This window comes from Fusarium odoratissimum, assembly GCF_000260195.1.
Source record: "Fusarium odoratissimum NRRL 54006 unplaced genomic scaffold supercont1.22, whole genome shotgun sequence".
Classification (NCBI taxonomy): Eukaryota; Fungi; Ascomycota; class Sordariomycetes; order Hypocreales; family Nectriaceae; genus Fusarium; species Fusarium odoratissimum.
This window is the reverse complement of record NW_022158707.1, coordinates 245,954-269,629: the sequence shown is the minus strand read 5'-3', so window position 1 is coordinate 269,629 and position 23,676 is coordinate 245,954. Positions and strand designations below refer to the sequence as shown.

Here is a 23,676-nt window from a genome sequence, read left to right as displayed (position 1 = left end):
ATCTTACAGTGACAATTTGAGCTAGTCTGGCGCGCAATTGATGATGGTTTTCCGACGGTTGCATAACGGCGACTTCCGACCGACCCCTCACTGAGCTGGACGCACTGAACCGCGCTGCTGGGACATCACTGTAACGCCGATAAGCCCCGATAAGAGCTTCCTTCATGACGTGTGATGCCGTCGCACTCACTTCAAATGCAAAGGGACTCAAGGGTCCAACTGATATCATGAGAGAATAAACCCTGATATTTCCCCTCGTTCAAAGCGACGAGAATTACACAGACCCAAATCATCGACTATTCTTTGTCAGCTCACGCGAATATCACCATGTCCAAAGACCGTAAGCCAGTTCTCATAATCGGCGCTGGAGTCGTTGGCCTTGTCCTCGCCCATGGCCTCAAGAAGGTAATCCACTTCCCCGAGCATTTCATCAATTGACGCACTGACATCGATCGCGAAGCTTGGCATTCCGTTCCAGATTTACGAACGCGACAGTCACATCAGCTCCCGCGGTCAAGGCTGGGCCATAACCCTCCATTGGGTCCTCCCGTTCCTCAGAGAACTCCTATCAGAAGAAGCGTTCAAGGACGTCGAATCAGTCCAAGTCGACCCAGAGGCCGACCGTCAAGGGCTTGGAAAATTCGTGTTCATCAACCTCGAGACCCTTGAGCCAAAGTTCCTTATCCCACCTGGCGACCGAAGACGTGTTAATAGAGAGAAGCTGCGCAAGGTCTTGCTCAAGAGCGTGTCTGATAATGTCAATTGGAATAAGCGACTTGCATCAATCGAAGAGCGCGATGATGGTGTTGTCGCTATGTTTGAGGATGGATCTCGAGCTGAAGGGTCTCTCATCGTTGGTGTTGAGGGTAGCAACTCAAGAACAAGAAAGTTCTTAGCACCAGAGTCATACCGTAATATTCGACTACCCGTACGATTTACCGGTGCTGCTCTAGATCTTACGCCAGAGCAGGTAAAGCCACTAAAAGATATCGATCCTCTTCTATTTCAAGGCTGTCATCCTGAAACAGGGACGTTCTTCTGGTTCAGTATGCTGGAAACGCCACTCGTCAACGGTAGCGCGGGAACAGATAACGAGCATTATCGCGTTCAGGTCATGATATCCTGGCCTATGAAGACACCAGAAGACGAAGTCAAAGCCACTGACGCGGAGCGCTTGGCATATATGAAGCAACGAGCAACAGAGTTCAATCCGGTGCTACGGGATACCGTGCAAAGGATCCCAGAGGGGTCTGAAGTCATCGAGATTGTCTTACAGGACTGGCCATGTCCACCTTGGGATAATCGCAATGGTAGGATCACTCTGGCTGGCGATGCGGCGCATGCGATGACCATGTATCGAGGCGAAGCAGCGAACCATGGTATCCTTGACGCTTATCGGTTAACAAAAGTTCTGGAAGGAGCCTATCATAAAGGAAAGGGGTTAGGTGAAGCTATTGATGAGTATGAGGCGGAGTTAAGGGAGAGGACCAAAGTCGCTGTGTTGTTAAGTCGACAGGCTTGCTTGGATGCTCATGATTGGGCCGGATTAAATGAGAACTCGGCTGTTTTGAAGAAGAGGGCAATCGCGGGAGTTTAGTCATTACCAATTAAAGCATCGATTGAAAAACGTTGACCCTGAAGGTGGTACATGTGAGATGAGTTATACGCCAAATCTTAGTAGAACAACATGGTTCTGCAAAATGAGAGGCCAAAGCCCAGCTGTTGGCGCTTAATTCACTAGTCTGGTATCTTGCTGCTCTGTAAAACCTTCTGACACTTATGAGATTACATAAAATCGCTTTATTTCTGTTTTTTACATGGTTATGCTGGGATTTTTGACTGTGTACAGGGTATGCTATGCTTAACAGCACCATTGCTGAGGCCACAGGCCAGTGACTGACCTTTGGCCGATAACAGCTGTTATCGGCGCTATCAGCTGAACGATAACGATAAGATAGGACTCAATAAGCCGTCGCAAACTGTCAACAGATGACGATAGCGCCTGAATTGAGAGAAGTAAACCGAAAGGAAGTGAAGAACTTAGCGTAACTATCGAATAAAATGCTCAGCTGTTTGCTTATGCGGGGTTAACCTGTAGTACTCCAAATAATAGACAATCTGCTTGTGACGTCATCTCAACATGAGGAGAATCAATCGGCTCTTGGACAAAATCGGCGCCGCTATCCGACTGTCACAAGAGTGGAGCGCGATCGGCGGGACCCGTCGCTGATTTGATCGAACGCGCTCCGGCGCTGCAGCCGTCGCAAAGTTACCATTGCGACGGCCATGACAAGGCTAGACTAAAAGAAGCACAGGCGATGAATACCGCGGGTGATCTGTCAATAGAATAGAATAGACCTCTGTATGTTCGATAATGACCGCCTTGATAGTCTTCAAACATTTCCAACCATAGCCTGAACCTGATTTCCAGCGTTATCGCAACCATTCACTGGAGTTGTCGCTGCCAAAATGCCTTCAGCATATCCCAAACCCATTCTGCCACCATCTCTTATCGCCGTCACTGGAGCCAATGGTTTCATAGCCCAACACTGTATTGCTCTTCTTTTATGTGAAGGATACAAGGTCTTGGGTACCGTCAGATCTCAGACAAAAGTTGAGCAAGTTCTTGAACTACATGGCAGAGATCCCAATCTCTCTGTCAGAGTAGTTGAGAACATCACTTCCGTTGAATCATACATCTCAGCCTTTGGCTCCATTCGACCTGATGCAATTCTACACCTCGCTGCTCCTTTTCACTATGATACAACAGACTTGGAAAAAGACCTTATGATCCCTGCTGTCAAGGGTTCAACTGCCATCCTCAACGCAGCAAATCAGCTTGGTAGCGTCAAGCGCATTGTGCATACCAACTCATTTGCAGGTATCTACGATGCCTCGAAAGGACTGCAGCCGGGCAAGATTTATACTGCCAAAGATTGGTCTCCATTGACGTACGAGGATGGTGTAAATGCACCAGCTGCAGCAGTTGCCTACCGCGCCAGCAAGACCGTTGCCGAAAAGGTGGCGTGGAAGTGGATGGAAGAGAACCCAGCTGCGCACTTTGATCTTGTAAGCTTGAACCCGGCTATGGTGTTTGGACCATTCCTGCAGGGCGCTGTCCCTAAGTCATCAGAACATCTCAACACTTCCAACCAAATCGTTTATGGTATTGTCTCCGCCGGCCAAGACGGCGAGATACCTGCCACCAAAGGCCCTGTCTGGGTTGGTGTCAAAGATGTAGCTCTTGCGCATCTCAAGGCTATTCAGGTTCCTGAAGCTAGTGGTGAAAGATATCTTCTTGCGGCGGGAGTGTACTGTAACCAGGAGATCGCTGATGTAGCACGAGAGGTTGCGGGGAAAAACAAGGATAAGATTCCCACGGGAACACCGTGGTTGAGGGAGGCTCCTACGCATTTTGGTGTAGATGCAAGTGCAACTGAGAAGGCTTTGGGCATCAAATGGCAGAGTTTGGACGATATGTTGTCTGGTTTGCTGCCGCAGCTATTTGAGATTCAGAAGAGGGACAAGTAGAGCTTTCCATAATAAGCTCGCGTAAATTGAAAGTTGGTATTCGCTTCTTTGACGACTCACATCGTGATGTATTTCCCGCGGAATCAATTGCTGTTTCTGGCCCACGATTGATGTCATGTTAGTGCACGTCTTCCCCGCAACTCCACGATCCCACCTTTTCGACACCATTACCAGGAACGGAAATTTACTCCTCCAGCTGCTTGGCGACCCATCTCAATTAGGAAGTGTTTCGCCGAAATGTGAATCCCGCGGGCAATTTATCTAACAATAGATATCAAATTCTGCTGAATATGGAGAACATAGAGAAGTTTCATTGGTGCACATCTCAGTTATGCATCGGGGTTGTCGCCGCACTATTTGACCCTCTGAGTTGAACGGTTGAGATATAAGATCCGACTCCTCATGAATTCGAGATCAATCAACTCACCTTCATCCTGAACGCTATTGTAATCATGATCGGATTCATTCTCCTTGGGGCCGGCCTTGCAGCCCTATTGATTCGTCTTTTCATTTATCCCATCATCTTGTATTTCATTGATCCCAAGGGTTTGAGGAAGTACGCAAACTTCTCTTGGCTTTCTCCTTTGACGGATCTGCGTCACTGTTATCTCAGTCACACTGGCACTCGATCCGAGACGCTCGCTGCTGAACATGATCGCCGCGACGAGCACATTCTCAGGATCGGACCCAACGCATTGTCATTCAGCCATCCACAGGCCGTCAGAGACATTTACGGTCATCAGACAAAGTGCACGAAAGATCACAAGGAGACAGTCCTAGCCGGAACGCATCGTAACTTGTTCGATGTTGTTGATAAGGGTGATCATAGCAGAAAACGACGACTCTTATCTGCTGCCTTTGCGACAAGGAACCTTGAGAAGTGGGAGTTCAAAGTTCAGTATACCACGCAGCGATTACTTGATGCTTTTGATCAACGATGCACGGGACCTCTGAAGCCAAACACCAATCCCGACCCCGAAGATCTCACAGTTGACTTCAACCACTGGATCAATCTCTGGACTATCGAAGCAATCAACTATATCGCTCTCTCCTCAAAGATGACTCTTCTCGAGACCGGTACAGATGAAGTCCTTGCCGAAAAACCCGACGGAACACTCTATCCGGCACGATACCGCCAAGCCCAGAACGCCGCAGCCATGTGCAAATCTATCTTCGTCTGGGAGTATGAACTGTACCCATGGCTAGCCCGTATCTCGAAAGTCGTCCCCAATAAGTGGAAGAGCTACTGGGCCACCAGTGCACCGTGGGGAGATATTTGCTACCACCAAGCTAAAGACCGATTGAGGAGATATGAGGCAGGAGAAAAACTCGATGACTTCTTCTCGTGTCTTATGGTCAACAAGAATGGTATTCCCAACGAACTTGAGTGGGGAGAGATTGTAGCTGAGACCTCTGCTATCATCGATGCTGGAGCTGAGACTACAGCTATTGCCCTGACACATATCCTTCAGCTTTTGATTAGTCATCCCAAGCAGATGCAAAAGTTAAGGGACGAAGTTGCTGCTGTTATGGATGAAGACGATATAATTGCGCCATTCGACAAAGTCAAAGACCTCCCATATCTCAAAGCCTGCCTCGACGAAGGCCTTCGTCTTATTCCACCTGTCAGCTCAGGCCTTCCACGACGAACACCACCTGAAGGCGCTAAAATCATGGACACCTGGATCCCAGGCGATACATCTGTATCAATGACTATCTGGAGCGCTCATCACAACGAGGACATTTATCCTGAGCCATACGTCTTCAAACCGGAACGGTGGCTCAACCTGGAGGAACGAAAGAGGATGGAACCATTCTTCATCCCATTTTCAGCGGGCGCGAGAGGGTGTATCGGACGAAATATCTCGTATTTGGAACAGCAGATTGTATTGGCGACTTTGGTCCATCGTTATGACTTCGCGATGCCGACTAAGGATTTTACGGTTGACAGGTTCGAAGCCTTCAACTTGATCATGGGCAAGCTGCCGGTCAAGATTTGGCGAAGATAGTTCTCAAAAGCCGTAAATGTTAGAGTTGGACATATAATTCGGATGCTTCATTTGTTACAGTGCCGTGTGAGCCTTGGGAGTGTCACACCTGATAGTAAGAACATCATCTCTCTTGACCCATCAACCATCCATAGGCCTATAAGAACTTTTGACGAGGGAACAAGGAATTCTCTAGTCGAATCAATACTTGCGACTGGTCATGTTACCTGGCATAGCCTCGTATTACCCCAACCAATCTTACACGGTGAGGCTGGGCGCTGACGGTTCCCATCACAAGTCCATTCCGCTTACTATATAATATACCAAAGCATTCCCAAGGGTAGTATTTCTTACATATCTCAGCTAAGCTTAAAACCTTGTGACGGATCAGATTCTTCTATATCACGTCATTTTCTACTTTGAGAAGCTGACTGGAATTGATGCTGACAAGGATTGGTTGATATAAATTGCTGTGTCCACCCGCTGAATAGAAGGAGAGCAAGCTTCAAGCAAAGATTTCTTGTATAATTAATTTCCCTGCCTCAAAAAAATTACTATTTTTCAAAATGGATAGTTCTTCGAAGACGGGCTTCATGCGTGCTGTCCAGTGGGAGGGCAACGTTCGTGACATGTCTGTCAACATCATCCCACGCCCCAAGCTCATCGAACCAGAAGATGCAGTCGTGCGTATCACCACTTCCGCTATCTGTGGCTCTGATCTTCATATCTACCACGGTCTCTTCGGCACAGAAGAAAAGTTCGGCGTGGGTCATGAGGCCGTTGGCATCGTCGAGGAAGTCGGTCCAGCCGTGGACTTCTTCAAACCCGGTGATCGAGTTCTCATTCTGGCCTTCGCAGAGGATGGAAACTTACTACCCAAGCCTTCAATGCTTGTCACGGATCAGCCAATTATTGGCCTTGGTCTTGGTGGAATGTTCCATGGCGATACTGGGCTACAAGGTGAGATGGCTTTCTTGGTAATCTTCGTATTCATGCATCTGACATTTGTGAATAGCTGAATATGCTCGTATTCCATGGGCTGATTCCTCAATGGCAAAACTCCCCGATAAGCTTGATGACAAGGAATGGCTACCTCTTACAGATGCCTTCCCCACTGGCTGGACCGCTCTCAACTTCTCTGGCTTTGAGGCTGGCGATACTGTCGCTGTCTTCGGTGCTGGTGCCATTGGACTCATGACTGCATACAGCGCCATAATTCGCGGCGCCGCTCATGTCTACGTAATCGACCATGTTGCCTCGCGCCTCGCCAAGGCTGCTTCCATTGGTGCGCAGCCCATTAACTTCACCCGTGGAGGTAAAGCATCTGATCAGATCCTTGCTTTACGCCCTCAAGGAGTCACTCGAGCCATCGACGCCGTGGGCGAAGTCTGCCTCAATGATGACTTGAAGCCGCAGCAGGACTATATCCTTCGTGAAGCTGTGAAAATCACTACCTCCGGTGGTGGTATCGGTGTCATCGGAGTACATATCACTGCATTGGTCAGTGAATTCGGTGGCAGGGGAATAGTTCATAAGCCTGACTTGAAGGCTGAGATCAAGTTTCCGATGGCTGAAGCCTGGATCAAAGGAATCCGTATCCAAGGTGGACTTGTGGACATTAAGGGGAACATCAAGGCTCTAGTGGAGCTTGTGAAAAGCGGAAGGGCGAGGCCTGGTTTCCTTTTCTCAAACGAGTACAGCTTGGAGGATGCACCAATTGCTTATAGACGATTTGAGCAGTGGGAAGAAACGAAGGTGACATTGAGGGGAGCCCGCAAGCTAAGTGATGAACACACTCTGGAGATACGCAATGTTAGCAACGGAGCTCAAGGTGCCAATGGTGCATAAAGAATGACGAAGATATGGAACTCTTTATGTATTTCCAAGGAAATCCTGTAGAAGTAAATAGCTTTGAGAGTATAGTTGATTGGAAATGTAAGCCATAGGGATACTCGGTAGCATTTAGTTGGAACGTGCCAGACGTAGCCGAAATATTCTCAGCGTACTTCAATGAGGCGACATTATACCTAACGCTGTAGGATGATAGTCACTGACCATGATAAATTGTCATGACACAACATAGAAGAAATAGCGGTGATAGACGGAGTGCCACTTGGATGCTCGTTTACCTAAACCGTCAAGAGCGCAGAAGAGAGCAAGATGAAAGCGTGGGGGACAGGGCATTGGTAACGCTATTATAAATCTGTACCTCGTTGATGTCGCCAGCCTCAGTTCGATCTTGGTGACACTTGTACCGTTTGAAGAAAACTGATCTTCCGATCACGAGGCAACCACTAAGATTTACGTCGTGCAGAACTTCGTTTAGATACCTTGTCCAAAGCATAAACGGTATTATAAACATTACATAAAGCCTTCAGCTTTCAACGCAAACCATTTAGCTCTAGCTGGGCGCATTTATACCTACGTAATGGTGAGTTTCTTTTGATGTGTTGAAATCGGTACCGATTGTTCTGTCTTTTGAAGAACGGGACTATATAGGGCACGATGGAATAAGCGACTTCGATCTCCCTGAAGCGGCTTTGAAGTCGAGGCCGCCCCATGCGTGCATAAGGACAGAGCCCGAATATCGCGGGAAGTCTTTTTCTGAATTATCGTTATAAGGTCTTACAAGTGACTAAGGAGAATGCAAGAAAGCCTGTGTAATGTGCTACGATTGAGGGGAAGACAACCGAGTCAATACGCTGGATGCATGCTCAAGTTGTGCAAAGGTGTTGGTGCATCAATCAGGGCCGTTCCATAGTGCAGTGCCACTTCATACATCATTCAAACATTCCGACAAAGAGATGCATGAATCTCTCAGAGTCGGGATAAATAGAAAGGAAAGGCCATGGGCTACTATTGAGACGGGTTTAAGAGTCCTTCGGCAAGTAAGTGTTACAGCTCCAGACCATTGTCTTTCCTTTTTACTCGCTACCATCAGTAAACGGGATATGCAATGCCGTCCCCACCCGAACACACGCTACTCTACGCCCTCACCGTCCAGGCCCTATGCTTTACCCTTGCCGTTGTCTTCATTGTTCTGATATATGCATGGCTCGCGTATCTTCTCGGTAATGGCAGCCTTCGTCATGTCCCTGGTCCATGGTATTGTAAGGTCTCCAACATACCACTGAGTATATATGAGATTTTATGTCGTCGCAGCGACATTATTCTCGACTTGCACAAGAAGTACGGACCTGTAGTCCAAATTGCACCAAATGAGGTATCAGTAGCCTATTTGGAAGCCACCAAACAGATCTATGGAACAAAGGATCGTTGGGCCAAGAGCGACTGTTACCTCCTAGTGAAGGAAGTCTTACGTATATTACGAAATACATCCACGTCATGCGGCTGATCACCACTATCTATGTGATACAATGCCAACTGGAATAAAGGAAATGTCCATTGACTAAGATAAATGTTTGGAAGCCACGAGCCCCGGTGTTCGCTCTTCTTTTAACTTCGTATGAGCCTCGCCCAAGTAGGACACATCAAAACAAAGAAAGATAACCCAATCAGTAATACGACGACCCAGTTGAGGTACCCAACTGTCACACTATGGTAATTGCAAAAGGCATGGATCAAAATACCCATAGATAAGGCTATCACTCGTAGTAGACAAGAAGCCGCTTCTGCGACTCCATTGAGCAAACCAAGCTTTCGAGGACTGGGCGATACCTCTTGTAAGCCAACGCGGACTGCCGTAACTACCATGTAGACAGCAGGCCCCATGATTGTCATCACGCCCAAAATGACCCGAAATATGAAGAAATCAGCTTCGCTATCAGGGCGAACAAATGCGTTCATGATGCTGATACTCAGAAAGAAGAAAGGAAAAAGAACCGGGCTTGATGAGATGATGTTCTGTGTACCAAAGTGTCGATATAAAGCTGGGTATATTAAAAACAGCCAGCACGCTGAGAAAGCGCCCTGACAGATCGTGTACAGCGTAATTTCGTGGCCCGGGAATTCCAGGCCGCCTTGGCTAATGTCTGTGTATAGTGCGAGGGTTGCCACGGCCGTGAAAGCAGATACAAGCAGACTAATATTGATAAAAGACGAAAGTGTGTCGCCAACACCACGAGACGCGATTAATTGACAGAGGAATGTCCAGGTTGGGAGCAGAGAATTCGTAGATGGAGTGTCATCCACGACTCTATTGACCTTTTGTTGGGCATCCTCGACGAACAATGTAATGACAATAGCGCAAGTTGCACTCATGACACTGATCGTGATTCCCGGAAGACAAAACGGATGTTGCTCAAGCAAAAAAACTGTTTTGAGGATAGTCGAGTATTGGCTGACATGATTGACAAGGGCATGACCGATAAGAAGTCCAGAGGCCATTCCAATGCTTCCAGCAAAGGCAGATAGGCTGAATCCACGAGTAGCCTCTGTCTCCGTCATGCACCGTTTCCCGATCATAGCGCGGATGACGACGTCGCCACCTGACACCATTCCCATGAAGCATCGACAAAGCGCCATCTGCCAGAGCGACGAAGTAAAGCCGAAGATCGGCGAGCTGATAGCCGTGCCAAGAAGAATCCAGATGAGCATCGTCTTGCCACCAAACCTATCCACCATGGTGCCCCAAAATATCGAAGCCAGGGCCTGCGCAGCTAAGAATAGTGCTTCAAAAAAGCCCACATAGACACGGATATCAGTGGCCCGTGAACTGCCATTGTGCTGTGCCATCAGAGCTACATATGGGAAGATGGAGAAGTATGCCATCGCCACCATTAAATGCGCGTAGCACAGCAGGGGAATCTGTATCTTGGTTCGCAAGCTTTTCTTTGTCCCTCTGCGCCTCCTGTCATTTCTGAGAATCAGAGGAGGGAAGTTGGTCAAGCTGCTGTAGGACATTGACACTCGATGAGAGGACAACAGAGGCGTAGTCGAGTTCATCTTTACCAACTGAGCTAGGTAGGTAGCCAGTACCGTTTACATCGATCAGATGTTTAAGTACGTTTGCTCAAGGGTGCTGGCCTGTCCCTCCGTTTCAGCAACGCGAGGGACGAAAGAAAGATGAGGGATTTCGATAATCATAGCTAAAGATATGGGCCGAAGAAAAAAGGTCTAACAGCTTTCATAGTCTTGGAATGTCGTGTAATGATATCAGAATAATTCTGGAACAAGCTGATAGTGATGATTGGTTATATTGGGCGTAACACGGGTTTAGAAAAGTCAAATTGATAAAACCGAAGGTAGTCACTGAGCAGAAGAATGGTCGAGACTCAAACAAAAAACTGTCCAAGACCAGCACGACAACATCACTGGCTAACAAAGTTTTAAACTTTTGACTATGAAGTATCCCAGTGAGACACACCAAAGGCAAAAAGGGTCAATCAAGAGAACTGGAAATGCGGTTTGCCAAGGGAAACTCTACTGGCCCGGTGCCCAGTCTCTCCGGCAAAGGTAATGAGAGTGTCTCATCATAGGACCCTGGCTAGCTACTGTTTGGTGCCTGAAAGTGTATATGAAATGGGGTTTTATCTTTCATCAGTTGCCTTCGGTCATGTTGCGCAGATACCGAAAAGGTTTAGACAAGCTTTATAGGACTTCTAAACAAAACCTGCCTCTACGATATCATATTCTCTAGCTTGGCAAAAGTATGTGGCTGCAGCCAGAGCAGTTCGCGGTGAACCGTTCCTATCATCATTTTGATTCAGTTCATTTTCTGTAGTTCAATATCACTAGCCCTTCAAATCAAATCTATAGTAAATCGCGATTCAATTACCCTCGATTCAAAAGGGAGCAAGTCCCCGGGCTGTCACTTGTTCCCATTGTCCATTCAGTGGGGTTTGGACCGATATCGGGCTTTGATCTGTCAATTGGTAATTCGGCCTATCGCCGTGGATGTCTGTGAGAGCGCTACTGGCATAATATGTTATTCAGTGGGTTATATGTGTTTCTTTGATCCTTCGGCTGGAAAGAGGACCGAGAGAGTCATTCGGGTTGACAAGCTGAGTCATTGAGCCCCGCAAGCAAACCAGCGCAAACTCCACCTGTCATGGATAGGGCGCAGAGCTACTTCATGAGGAGATTAGTATAAATAAGATGGAACTCTCGAAAATTCCAGTAATCCGAAAGATTACTACATGATCGTTACTCCTTGAGGAATTGTACATTGAATATCGCTGCCAACATTGAAGATTCGTGATTCGAGATGGCCTCCTCACCCGAAATCCGTCCTGCGTCTTCTCAAGGTACTTAGTTGTAAAGACAACCATTGGTCCCTCTACTAAGTCTTAAGGTAGATGTTCCTACTATCTTGAGTTTAATCCGTGCTGGCGCAGAAGAGCAAGCACCAGGAACCGTCGTCACTGCAACTGAAGAGCGTCTCGCAAAGACACTCAACTTATCAGACGTCACCGACTCTTCGGCGTGCCGTATTGGACATCCCATCTTAGCCTTCTCACCAGATGGGAAACCCGCTGGGCTGTTAATCTACTTCTTCAACTACACGACATGGGGAGCTGCTCCTGGAGTCTGCATGGAGGAGATTTACGTCGTCCCAGAATACAGACCTCACGGATACGCGCGGAAGTTGGTCGAAGCTATGACATCAGCGGCTAAGGAAGCGGGTTGCGTAAAGATGGAGTGGCTCTGCTTGAAGGATAACGCGAGAGCACTGAGATTTTACGAGAAGCTTGGGGCCAAGCGAATGGAGGATTGGACAGTGCTGAAGGTTGGTGAGGCTGGAATGGATCATTTGCTATAGTGGTCACGGTTGGCAACGCCCATCAGTAAGAGAAGTACATGTGTAGCCATAAATCAGCACGCAATTATGCTCCCAGTTTCAGTCAATAGGCGAAAGTTCGTGTACAAGAAATAGGCTTGTAGTATTAGACGCCAGAATCCTCTTGCTCAATCGACGACTCGCTCTGGAAAGTACTCCAGCCATCGCAAACATCCGACACATAGCTCGATGTAGAGATGTTGGCAATCTCACTTGAACGCTCGAGGAACTGCAACGCAAATCCCTCAGATGTATGCCAACCTAAAGTTTCACAAAGTCAGTAATGCTCTAAATTCAGACTGATCTTGGCTCACCAATATGACAGTGGCATAGCCAAACGCCAGGATTGTCAGTCTCCCAGGCCATAACAAGATACCCGTTAGCTGGCAGCATAGCCGTATCTCGTCGAGGAGGGTTATCTGTGTTCAGGGTGATGGAGGAAGAATAAGTACCCGTCCCTTGAGCCAATATAAAGAAGTCATGTCCGTGGAGATGAATGGGATGGGGCACTGGTAGAGCCGTCTCAATCACGAAGTAAACCCATTGGTTTCCCTCGCTGAGTTCAATCACCGCATCATCGGTCTCAAAGTCCGCTGTATCATTGAGGACCTGAGCCAGTGTAGGGTTTGCCCAGTCCACCAACATACTGGTGCTGTTGAGCATCCATTTGAACAGACCAGCTGTGTTCTTGCCAACTGTAGCTGTCTCAAGATCATTCCAGTTGGCATCTTCAACTGTCTTGGATATGTATGGTACAATGTTATCCGTCTCGTCATCGCAACCGTCGGTGTAGTCGTAGGCAGTAGTGGACGGCGTGCCGGGGCTGTCTCCATAGTAGACGATGCCCTTGATGTTATCGGTGGAGTCGTTATCGGAACAGGCGGCTTGCGGGATGGCGCGCATCCAGAAGTTGTCGGCGACGTCAGCTTGATCTGCAGTGACTATGATGTCGTAGCGTTGGCCTACAGAGGTTAGTTAATTGCAAAAGGATGAATTAATAACAGTCTTACCCATGCCCAAGTCCAGAACTGTGGTTTCGAAAGGCTCGATCGGTACAAGGTCTGCTGCGATCACAGTCAAGGTATGGTTGTCAATCGAGAACTTCCAGTGAGTGTCAACTGCTGCATTGACAAGTCTCATACGGTAAGAAGTGCCAGACTCAAAAGAGACATTGAAGCGAGTACCTGTTTGAGAAGAGCTGTCATCGTCCCCGTACACGTTTGTGCCGTTGATGAGACCGTTGTCCAAGGTGGGAGGTCCATTGGTCTCAGCTGAGCTGTACAACTCATCAACGGTCTGATGGTCCCAGTCATTGAGAAACACCATGCCAAGATCCTCATCGTAGTCTGCCGTGGCAGGTCCATTGATGATGATACCGCCGAAGATGCCTTGCCATGCCTGCAGAGCCCAGTGGGAGTGATACCAAGTCGAGCCATACTGGGTGGCCTTCCAGGTATAAGTCACTGACTCCCCAACAGCAAGGGGGCATTGAGTGATAGATGAGACACCATCATACTGGTTGGTATAGTTCTGACGAATACCATGCCAGTGCATGCTTGTACCATTCAGAGAAGTGCTGAGAGAATTGGTAACGTGAATGACAACAGTGTCACCCCAGTCAGCAAAGAGAGTAGGTCCAGGAATGGTACCGTTGACGGCCATGGCCGAGCGAGAGTAGCCATCAGGGGCAACAGTAACATCTGTCAGCTCTAGCCAGTACTCGCGAGTGACGCCAGTATCTACAGCTTCAGTGCTGTAGTCCGTGTCAATGGAGTAGTCGCACCACTCTGAGCGAGTAGAAGCAGTGTTGCCACTACAAGCGCGGCGGTTTAGCTGGTGAAGAGGGCTTCGGGCGTGAACTTGGCTGAGGCAGAGAATGCCAGCCGGGAGAAATTGCAAGAGCTTCATTTCTGCCGACACAAGCTGAATCTCAACCAAGGACTTCAAATACAGAGAATTATGATGGCAAATGAGATAACAAAGAGATTCAAATGATTTGTTTTATTTTTCACTTCTATTTTTCCCCTTCAGCCCGTTCTTAAATATTACAACCCAGCCCTCGTGTTGTCCGTTTCGGAAGCTCATCTGCCCATCGTAAAAGAGACCTATCATTCTGCAAAAGGACTTCTCGTATCACGGACCTCTTACAGATGGAGTATTAAGACAAGTCGTCGTCACTGTAAGAAACGAAGCCACTCGGCGATTTCACAACTGCCGGGACGATCACGGAGGTTTACAACCACCGACAGCCCACATTCCGTGCCATCCGCATAGGCTTAAAAAGAACTTTATGAGCGGAGCGATCTTGTGAGTAGATAGGAAGCGCCCACGAAAAATTGTGATTGGCTGAAGGACAAATTTATCGTCACATCGGGGCGGGCTGGTCCGTCCGGAGGATGCCAGGGATTGGGAGGGTTGTGGCTCACCCCGTATCCGCGTCAGCGTTTCGTCGGCATGAACCCCTTGAGACATCTATAAACAATCCATTATACCGATTACGTATCCAATGGGGCCCGTCTTGTGGGTTCACAGCCACAACCCCGTATTGGTCTATTAACGTATCTTGTTATCATATAATCTGGTTAGTTGCCCCATTCTTCTCCATCACATCGGCGATACAGTACTCAGAAAAATGCATAAGCTTAGACTCACCAATTTTGCAGCGTCGTTCTTTGCGACTGCAGCTACTGCAGCAAGCAACACCGGTCCCTTTTCTCTTTATGCTTATGGAACTGGGGTTGGTGGCCTTCCCATCTTTTCCTCTGGCGGTATGTTGTTTGTCCATCGTTCGGTGAATCATGCTTATAGAAACCATTAGATGAGGTCTTTGTTGGCAACTTCAGCAAGGTCGACGACTCTGAGGCCGCCCCGATTCAATGTAAGTAACGCATCTTTCCAGCTTGAATCTTGTTGACACCACTCAGTTACCGTGGGAGATGATGCATGGTATGCCTCTCCAAACACGACTGGCTATGCCAAAGGGCGTGAGCCGAGCTGGTCCAACTACACTTTCGCTGTTCCGGGACCGTCATCGTCTTCTCATAGCGTCAAACTCATCAATAGCACAACCGATACAGGTGGTTATGTATCTGATCTGACGTTCTATGGCACTTTTGTCATGGTCGAAGAGAATGGACAGATGGCTTCACTTTGGTATGCCACGCCATCAGAGATCGATGGTGTTTATGCCATTGGTTGGAATGCTTCAGATGCTGGCCAATCTGACGATAAGGTCGTCATTACACTGAAGAGGACTCCGCCGTCAAACCCCAGTCCCGAGGATCAGTGAGTCACTGAATGATATCTTAGTGACAGAGTGCACTCTTGAAGGGTTATCCGCAGCGCCCATGACTTCCTACGGTGTATCTTTGGGAGTGGGGGAGCTTTCTCGGAACAGCCAGAGGTTCGAAACAAACTTTCAATTCTCGAGCAGAAGTCTATTAGTCTGAGATCAATATAGAAAAGGCTTATGATACGTACCGAAGGTCCTAGGTCCAAACAGTATTCGGCAGGCACTTGATGAAACCCCAGGGCGCAAGGAAACTTCTGGCCCTTAGTATAGACGTCAAAAACAAGTACTCTAAGGTTCTTCTGAATCTATCCGAAGTTTGCCCAATTCTTCTATCATATATAAAAGATGTCCTAAGTTTTCTTGCTTCCCTTTGTGAAGAAGGATGCAAGAACGAAGGAATGGTGAATAGTATTACGATGGTTCGAGTCTTGGTTACTATGACTATACACTACTGTCGTATAGATTTGAAGGCTTTACATCTCTCAACTGGTGAAGAGAAAACAAGGCTACTGAGAAAAGTTTAAACCGGGCTAGCCATCTGAATGTCTTGACTCGGTTAGTCTTGAGATAATATTTGAGTTTCTGACGTCACGTGTGAGACGTCGAGCTGTCATACAGAGAACGGAATGATTATGTTTCTCTTTTCTGGCATTTCAATCCTGTAATATTCACTAATCTTCAGCGTCATTAAATCTCCTGCGATTGGTCTGACTATGGAAGCACCCAAGGCAGTCGGGTGGACAACCCCGACGGCAACCCCATCCCTGGGTACTGGTCGAGTTGTCTTTACCGCCGGAAGCACTATCGCCATTGACGCACCTGCTAAAGAAGTCTTCGATACCATCGTTGACTTCAAAAGATACAGCGAGTGGAACACTTGGACTCCCAGACTCACATTCACCGACAGTGAGGCTTCAGATGCGGTGAAACCAGGAGCCAATGGGATTCTGGAAACTCTGACCGACAGCGACGGCGACATCATGGAAATTCCAATTGAGGTACAATCCTACTGTAAGAATAAATGCTGTAGAATCTTACTGACTATATATAGATTCTGGACTTAAGCTATGGCGAGGAAGAGTGCAAGCTGGCTTGGAAAAGCAAGTATCTACCCTGGTGGGCTGCAACCATTGAGCGGGTACAAACTGTCACGCCCAAGGGGCCAGATGCATGTGAAATCAAGAACTGGGAGTCTATGGGTGGTCTCGCCGCATATGCGATGAAGCTCTCATGGGTATCGAAACAGCTTGGGGCGGCTAACGTGCGATACCTAGATGAACTTGCGGCTTTCGTAAAAAAGACTGTTGCAAGTCAGGACGTGCCAGCGAAGGCTTGATAGTGACACGGTTGGGCTTCGGGACAATAATGAGGGTGAAAGAGGAACAGGAAGCACGGAAGCTGAACGCAAACAGAAATCATGCTGCTTGAACGCTACAACAGCACCGGCAGTTTTGTTGAGAAGCTACGCACAAGTACTTACACTTAGACTCAGCGCCAGGGTTCACATAGTGACAATGCGACATTCACGGTCTCATGGTTGAGGTTATGCAATAAAAGGCATCAGATCATATTAAAAACCAAGACTACACTATCATACTCATAAGCTCCTCCTCGTTAAACCCAATTTAAGAAGACTCCACATCCAGGCCTTTGGTGCTCTGGTCTTACTCCTCTCCATCAAACTCCTTGCAGTCTTATTAGAAGATCCTCCTTCGCCGTTATTATCCCAATGTCCCAGGACGTGTTCAAGCAACGTCGAATTTCCAATCGAAGTGCCAAAGATATCCAGAAGCGAGCCCTGGTTGGCGTCCAGCAAGCCACCAAGGACATCACCCAGCAGAGTGATCACAGGGAAGGTGAACCTGATATGCTTGTAGTTCAACACCCCTTCTATGTACTTGATGTGCTCACCACCAGCAATGGTGGTGTTTCCTGTTGCGTTGAACTCCAGATAGCCGTTACCTAGAGGTCCCTTTTGCATATCGAGGATCTCAGAGAGGTTGGGAACCAGCTGGTCGAAGTAGAAGTTGCCATCGAACGGTACAGAGTTGTTGCCTGGCCAGAGCTGCAGATCCCAGAGGTTGATGAGACCCAGTCTAATGTCGCCCGACATGACATTGAATGTCAGGTTGCCTAGTCCAAGTCGAAGGACTCCGGAGTTTGGGATGTTTAGCATTCCCTTCATGTTGTTCTTTGATGTCCGATTGGCATTCAGATCAAAGTCTAAGCTCTTGAGCGCAAAGCCGTCAAGGTAGTTAAGAGAAGCGATGTCAACAGTCTTCTTCAGACTGCGGTGATACTTCAAAGAGCCAAGCCTAATCTCAGGCTTTCCCTCCAACGACAATTCGGCATCGGGTTTGTCGAAGAAAACATTAAACCACTTCGTCAGCTCAGTCTCATTTGTCACCAGGAGTGTCTGGTTGGTGATGGTGACATTAGTGTGACTCTTGATGTGCGTTTCAGGGAATTGAAGCTTGAAAAATGACGACACGGGCTTCGTTTCCTTGCTGTAGAGGAAGAGATCCACTGGTTTCAGAGTCGCAGCGATTGGTGTCTTTAACTGTGTCTCGATACTCATGTTCACTTCGGTTGGAGATATAACCTGTAAAGCGCCGCCGTATATGGGGAGCTTCTGGTCATTGAGAATGTCTTGGACGATTGCGGGAATGATTACAGTGAAGCTGGTGCATTGTCAGAAGAGGTACTCAATTGATGGGACGACACTCACAGCAGTGGCAGTAAAATGGCGAGAAGAACAGCGACAAGAAGTAAATACCACCATTTGTACCGCCAGAAATGACTCTTCACTTTTTGCCATTTGGTTGGGCCTGGAGCGACCTTCTCATCGCGAACATGGTCGTCGGAAGAGGCATCGTTGCTGGCAGCATCAGCAGCCGGCGCGTTCTGTTCGCCAGCAGCATTTGTCGTGTCTGCAGGCGCAGAAGTATCAGCGCCCGCCGCTGTAGGTTCTCTCTCAGAAGCCATTGTAATTGACTGGGACAATACAATTGACAGCAAGCAATTGTAACAATCACCAATGCCTCAGAGGAAGAATGAGATGCTCCACAGACGGCTCAGACTTAAGGCAGAACAGCGAGGGTCTTAGGCCAAGACATGCCCTGAATTTAGTCGCCCAAGCGCGAAAGACGGGCCTCTAGAGTTATACCAGGGTACGCCAAACTATCGAATGCACTAACCAGGCCCATCCCAGCTGGTGCCGTCCTGGAAATTCTGATCTGCAAGCGGGGTATAGCAACTAAAGGGCCGGGGTGCCAGGGTGTGAATACGAACCAGACTCGAATCTGATAAGTGATGGGCAGAAGATCCGGCACATGATCACTTCCCCTCACTTTCTCTGCAGAGTAAAGTGTGTGCATCGAACAGGTTTGTCAAATCCCCAATGAGTCTAGTTTGCGATAGCTCCCATAGCTTTAAGTCCTCAACCGAAAGCCGAGAGGGATGCTTTGCATGTGCTAAGATTCTGGGGAACTTAGCTCGGGGGGCTTGAATTGAAGGCCTGAAGGAAACGGTTTTGGACAGGGTTGCGAGTAAGTTACCGGCGAGCCAGGCTCCCACGTCTAGTCAGGTTACAGACAGACCACGCCCCCCATGTTATTCTGTAGGCCTTGTCTACCGCGACAAAGCAAGTAGCGGAGTCTCACCGAGACATACCGAGACAAAATGGCACCTTGTTGCGCTGATAGAGGCGTGCCCAGAACAGTCATGTATGCGAATGCATGTCACGACCTCATCGGAAAGGCGCGTGCTATTTTCGCTCAATGGCGCTGGTATCGCGAATACTCCAAAGGAAAGAGATCTAAACAGGGAAGATGAATTGATGTTGCAGTGCGGCGTATGCCAACGGGTACTACTCTGCCATGCGCAAATCATCCGTCTGTCTTATACCCGGACGACTATAGTGAGATCTTGCAAGCATATTCAATTGACAGCGCTCTTAGATACGGATAAAGACAGTTTCATTATGGCACCGTAGAGGCGCATTCATAGGGTATCGTATACGTCAAATATCCAAACTCATTAATACATGATTAAAACATCCCATCACGTAACCACGTTCATAACCCAATCATCACATTAAGACCGTCCCACTAGCTCCTTGAGTACCGCATGTACCAAGTCTCCTACCGTCGCAACAAGCTAGAAACAGAAGTTAGCATAGTTTCGTGGTAGAATCGTGAGGTTTGACTTACCGGTGTCGCGTCTCCAATGAGTTCCGATACTTGGTTCACGAAGTTCTTGGTAAGTAGATCCTCAGCATTTCCAACCAAGCCGAGAAGACCCTTAATGGTCTTGGGGTTAAGGAATGGCACCACTGCATCTACAATACCCTGAACGTCAATCTTCTTGAGGGCTTTGAGCAGAGGTTTGGCAGCGTCGACAAGACCAGTGAGATCAAGACCGTCCAGCTCCTTGAGCAAAGGCTCAATAATCTCAAAGAGCTCCTCAAGGTCGAGCTTGTTCAAGACCTCAATCAATGGTACTGCGCCCGAAATGAGGGTCTGTGTCTGGTTGACAAACTTGGCTGTGAGGAGATCCTCCGCGTTGTCAACGAGACCGACAATGCCCTTGATACTCTTTGGCGTAAGAAGAGGCTCGATCGCCTTGAGCAAGCCGTCAAGGTCAATGTCATCTAGAGTATCAAGTAGCGGCAGAAGCTTGTTAACCAGCTTGACGAGATCGATCTTCATGAGAGCATTGAGAAGTGGCTTGACCTTCTTGATGAGATCACCCAAGTCAATCTCGCCAAGGGCCTCAAGAAGAGGCTGGAGCTGTTTGATGAGCTTCTTGAGATCGATATCACCAAGTGCTTCCACGAGCGGTACAGCTTCACCAATAAGCGTTTGAGTCTGATTGACAAACTTGGGCGTGAGAAGATCCTCAGCGTTGCCAAGAAGATCCATGATGCCCTTGACTCCCTTGGGTGAGAGTAGCGGCGCAAGTGCGTCGAAAAGACCCTTGATGTCCAAGTCGCTGATCTCATCCAGAAGAGGCGAGAGCTTCTTGACGAGCTTGACGAGATCGATCTTGCCAATCTCCTTCAGCAGAGGGCCTACCTGGTCCAGCAATTCGGGCAGATCAGCGTCCTCTAGCGAGGAGATCAGGGGAACAGCGCCAGAGATAAGCGTCTGAGTCTCGTTGACGAATTTCGATGTCAGCAGATTCTCAGCGTTATCAACGAGGCGCACGATGCCCTTGATTGAGTCCTTGGTGAGAAGAGGCGCAAGAGCGCCGAGAATGCCCTCGAGATCAAGCTTGCCGAGCATCTTCAGCAGCGGTTCAACTTGGTCAAGCAGGTCCTCAAGGTTGAGCTTGGACACGCTAGTGATCAATGGTCCAGCCTTCGAGATGAGAGACTTGGTCTGGGAAACGAAGTCCTTGGTAAGAAGGTTCTCGGCGTTATCAAGCAGACCAACGATGCCATTGATGGAGTCCTTCGTGAGCAGTGGCTGGACTGCACTCATGATGTCCTGAAGCTTGAGCTTGCCAACTTCCTTGAGCAGAGGACCAACCTGGTCGAGTAAGCCTGCAAGATCCGCCTTGTCAAGACTGTCGAGAAGAGGAGAGGCCTTTCCGATGAGCGATTTGGTCTGAGAGACAAACTGCTTGGTAAGGAGGTTCTCGGCATTGTCGAGGAGTCCAACGATGCCATTGATGGAATCCTTGGTGAGGAGAGGTGCCACGGCACTGATGATATCCTGGAGCTTGAGCTTGCCGACCTCCTTGAGAAGAGGACCGACTTGATCAAGCAGACCCTTGAGATCAGCATCATCCAAGCTGTCCAGAAGAGGCGAAGCCTTGGAGATCAAAGACTTGGTCTGAGAAACAAAGTCCTTGGTGAGCAGGTTCTCGGCGTTACCCAAAAGACCGACAATACCCTTGATCGAATCCTTGGTAAGCAGTGGTGCAAGCGCATCGAGAAGACCCTTGAGATCAATCTTGCCGAGGCTGGTCAAGAGCGGGCTGGCGTTGGAGATGAGCTTCTTGGTGTCGGAGACGAAATCCTTGGTCAAGAGACTCTCGGCGTTACCCAACAATCCAACGATACCCTTGATGGAGTCCTTGGTGAGGATAGGTGCCAGTGCATTGAGAACGCCAGCGAGATCAATCTTCTTCAATTCGTTGATGAGAGGACCAGCGCTGGTAAGCAGAGACTTGATGTTCTTCACAGTCTCCTTGTCGAGCAGGTCTTCGGCGTTGTTCAAAAGACCAACGAGACCTTCGATGGCATCCTTCTTGAGAATGGGGCCAAGTGCATCGAGAATGCCCTTCAAGTCGAGATCAGACAACTTATCGATGAGAGGTGAGGCGCTGGACAACAAGGTCTTGATACTCTTGACGGTCTCCTTGGAAAGTAGATCCTCGGCGTTGTTCAATAGTCCAACCAAGCCCTGAATAGCCTCCTTCTTGAGGATCGGGCTGAGGGCATCAAGGACGCCCTTGAGATCGATATCTGAGAGCTTGTCGATCAATGGCGATGCTTGTGATAGTAGGGTCTTGATACTCTTGACAGTATCCTTAGACAGAAGGTCCTCGGCGTTGTTCAAGAGGCCGACGAGACCCTGAATAGCCTCCTTCTTCAGGATGGGGCTCAACGCGTCCAGAACCCCCTTGAGGTCAATGTCGGAGAGCTTCTCAATTAAGGGAGACGCCTCGGTCAGAAGAGTCTTGATGCTCTTGACGGTATCCTTGGTCAACAAGTCTTCTGCGTTGTTAAGCAGTCCAACAAGTCCTTGGATGGCCTCCTTCTTGAGGATGGGGCTCAAGGCATCAAGAACACCCTTGAGATCGACATCGTTCAACTTGTCGATCAGTGGAGACGCGGCACCGATGAGGTCTTGCGTCTGGTCCACAAACTTGGGTGTCAAGAGAGTCTCGGCGTTCTTCAGCAAGCTCAAGATACCCTTGATAGAATCATCCTTGAGGAGCGGCTGCAGCGCTTTGAGGACTTCTTCAAGGTTGAGCTTGGTGAGTTGCTCGAGAAGTGGGGCGATATCCTTGATGATGGGCGAGACTTCACCGAGAAGACCCTGGATCTCATCAACGGTCTTGGCGGTGAGAAGATCGCCGGCGTTCTTGAGCAAGGTGACAATGCCCTGGATAGACTCCTTCTTGAGAAGTGGGTCCAAAGCTGATAGAATGCCCTCGAGATCAAGGCCGGTGAGCTTCTTGAGAAGAGGAGCAAGCTCGTCGAGAAGAGGCGAGACGTCACCAATAAGGCCCTTGGTCTGCTTGACGAAGTCTGGTGTCAAGAGGCCTGCGCCATTGGTGAGAAGACCGTTGATGTTCTTGAGGTTATCGTCGGTGAGAAGCTTGAGAACCTTGGATACGATACCAGCGATATCGACATCCTTGAGCTGGTCGACAAGATCCTTGAGGTTGAGTTCGCCAACAAGATCCAGCAAAGGACCTGCTTTATCAAGGAGACTTCTGATTTGGTTGGGCGCGGGAGGCTTCAATGTTGCTGCGAGATAGACCATAGCATCATGGAATGCGTCAAGGAACTCGGCTGATAGGAGACCCTTGAGAGCTTTGAGAAGGTCTCCCAACTCGCCGAGAGCGTCTGTCAATCCCTTGAGGCCATCACCAAGGTCACCAAGACCATCAAGCCCAGGAATTGAGACAACGCGACTTGAACCACCGCTATCTGAATCTGAGTCGTCATCTGATCCAGATTCTGAGCTAGAGCCTCCCGATTTTGAGCCAGAACCAGAGGTAGTATTTTGTCGCCTTATCAGAACAGGTGCGCGAGGAAATCTATCACTCTTGAGAAGTGTATTCAATTCCTTTAACGCATCTGTGAGTTCTGATCGCGGTACAAGCGCGAGGTTATGCTTCTCCAAAAGCTCGACCAATTGGCCCGAGAGCTCCGGTGCGGAAACAGTCTTTGGCTCAGGGGCCGCAAGACTAAATGGCGCAAGAGCCGAGAGAAGCACCGTTGAGAACCTCATAATGTGACAATTGAAAGAGAAGATGAGATAAGGAAACCGACTGAACTGTCTCACTATCACAGCTTGACTTGTAGCGAGGAGAAGGGGGGGAGAAGAGATAATCAGGCCGCCAAGGGTTCGTTTAAAGGAGGCTCTTTATCTCAGCCAGTCATCACA

General features: G+C 48.5%; 10 protein-coding genes across 10 annotated transcripts; 6 read left to right on the top strand and 4 right to left on the bottom strand.

The window, feature by feature from the left end:
- Nucleotides 1–153: 153 nt before the first annotated feature.
- Nucleotides 154–1,597, top strand: FOIG_11560 (uncharacterized protein; the record flags this gene model as incomplete). The annotated part of the gene is made up of 2 exons (XM_031212132.1): nucleotides 154–405; nucleotides 461–1,597. The coding sequence occupies exons 1-2, from the start codon at nucleotides 328–330 to the stop codon at nucleotides 1,595–1,597; spliced, it is 1,215 nt and encodes a 404-aa protein (XP_031058109.1). The 5' UTR covers nucleotides 154–327.
- An 872-nt stretch (nucleotides 1,598–2,469) lies between these two features.
- Nucleotides 2,470–3,574, top strand: FOIG_11559 (uncharacterized protein; the record flags this gene model as incomplete). Its single annotated transcript, XM_031212131.1, has 1 exon — nucleotides 2,470–3,574. One exon carries the CDS (start codon nucleotides 2,470–2,472, stop codon nucleotides 3,529–3,531), a length of 1,062 nt encoding a protein of 353 aa, XP_031058108.1. The 3' UTR covers nucleotides 3,532–3,574.
- Nucleotides 3,575–3,983: 409 nt separating this feature from the next.
- On the top strand, nucleotides 3,984–5,540 carry FOIG_11558 (cytochrome P450 oxidoreductase; the record flags this gene model as incomplete). The annotated part of the gene is made up of 1 exon (XM_031212130.1): nucleotides 3,984–5,540. The coding sequence occupies one exon, from the start codon at nucleotides 3,984–3,986 to the stop codon at nucleotides 5,538–5,540; it is 1,557 nt and encodes a 518-aa protein (XP_031058107.1).
- A 545-nt stretch (nucleotides 5,541–6,085) lies between these two features.
- FOIG_11557 (uncharacterized protein) lies at nucleotides 6,086–7,367 on the top strand (the record flags this gene model as incomplete). The annotated part of the gene is made up of 2 exons (XM_031212129.1): nucleotides 6,086–6,479; nucleotides 6,535–7,367. The coding sequence occupies 2 exons, from the start codon at nucleotides 6,086–6,088 to the stop codon at nucleotides 7,365–7,367; spliced, it is 1,227 nt and encodes a 408-aa protein (XP_031058106.1).
- A 1,608-nt stretch (nucleotides 7,368–8,975) lies between these two features.
- On the bottom strand, nucleotides 8,976–10,250 carry FOIG_11556 (uncharacterized protein; the record flags this gene model as incomplete). The annotated part of the gene is made up of 1 exon (XM_031212128.1): nucleotides 8,976–10,250. One exon carries the CDS (start codon nucleotides 10,248–10,250, stop codon nucleotides 8,976–8,978), a length of 1,275 nt encoding a protein of 424 aa, XP_031058105.1.
- A 1,435-nt stretch (nucleotides 10,251–11,685) lies between these two features.
- Nucleotides 11,686–12,296, top strand: FOIG_11555 (uncharacterized protein; the record flags this gene model as incomplete). The annotated part of the gene is made up of 2 exons (XM_031212127.1): nucleotides 11,686–11,725; nucleotides 11,777–12,296. The coding sequence occupies 2 exons, from the start codon at nucleotides 11,686–11,688 to the stop codon at nucleotides 12,238–12,240; spliced, it is 504 nt and encodes a 167-aa protein (XP_031058104.1). The 3' UTR covers nucleotides 12,241–12,296.
- A 68-nt stretch (nucleotides 12,297–12,364) lies between these two features.
- FOIG_11554 (uncharacterized protein) lies at nucleotides 12,365–14,166 on the bottom strand (the record flags this gene model as incomplete). The annotated part of the gene is made up of 3 exons (XM_031212126.1): nucleotides 12,365–12,519; nucleotides 12,573–13,220; nucleotides 13,269–14,166. 3 exons carry the CDS (start codon nucleotides 14,164–14,166, stop codon nucleotides 12,365–12,367), a joined length of 1,701 nt encoding a protein of 566 aa, XP_031058103.1.
- Nucleotides 14,167–14,890: 724 nt separating this feature from the next.
- On the top strand, nucleotides 14,891–16,926 carry FOIG_11553 (uncharacterized protein; the record flags this gene model as incomplete). Its single annotated transcript, XM_031212125.1, has 5 exons — nucleotides 14,891–15,026; nucleotides 15,077–15,136; nucleotides 15,183–15,543; nucleotides 16,233–16,548; nucleotides 16,602–16,926. The coding sequence occupies 5 exons, from the start codon at nucleotides 14,891–14,893 to the stop codon at nucleotides 16,884–16,886; spliced, it is 1,158 nt and encodes a 385-aa protein (XP_031058102.1). The 3' UTR covers nucleotides 16,887–16,926.
- Nucleotides 16,927–17,042: 116 nt separating this feature from the next.
- On the bottom strand, nucleotides 17,043–18,664 carry FOIG_11552 (uncharacterized protein). The gene is made up of 2 exons (XM_031212124.1): nucleotides 18,279–18,664; nucleotides 17,043–18,231 (listed from the first exon to the last, which is right to left on the bottom strand). Exons 1-2 carry the CDS (start codon nucleotides 18,533–18,535, stop codon nucleotides 17,148–17,150), a joined length of 1,341 nt encoding a protein of 446 aa, XP_031058101.1. The 5' UTR covers nucleotides 18,536–18,664; the 3' UTR covers nucleotides 17,043–17,147.
- An 846-nt stretch (nucleotides 18,665–19,510) lies between these two features.
- Nucleotides 19,511–23,594, bottom strand: FOIG_11551 (uncharacterized protein). Its single transcript, XM_031212123.1, has 2 exons — nucleotides 19,762–23,594; nucleotides 19,511–19,708 (listed from the first exon to the last, which is right to left on the bottom strand). The coding sequence occupies exons 1-2, from the start codon at nucleotides 23,518–23,520 to the stop codon at nucleotides 19,646–19,648; spliced, it is 3,822 nt and encodes a 1,273-aa protein (XP_031058100.1). The 5' UTR covers nucleotides 23,521–23,594; the 3' UTR covers nucleotides 19,511–19,645.
- Nucleotides 23,595–23,676: the final 82 nt, after the last annotated feature.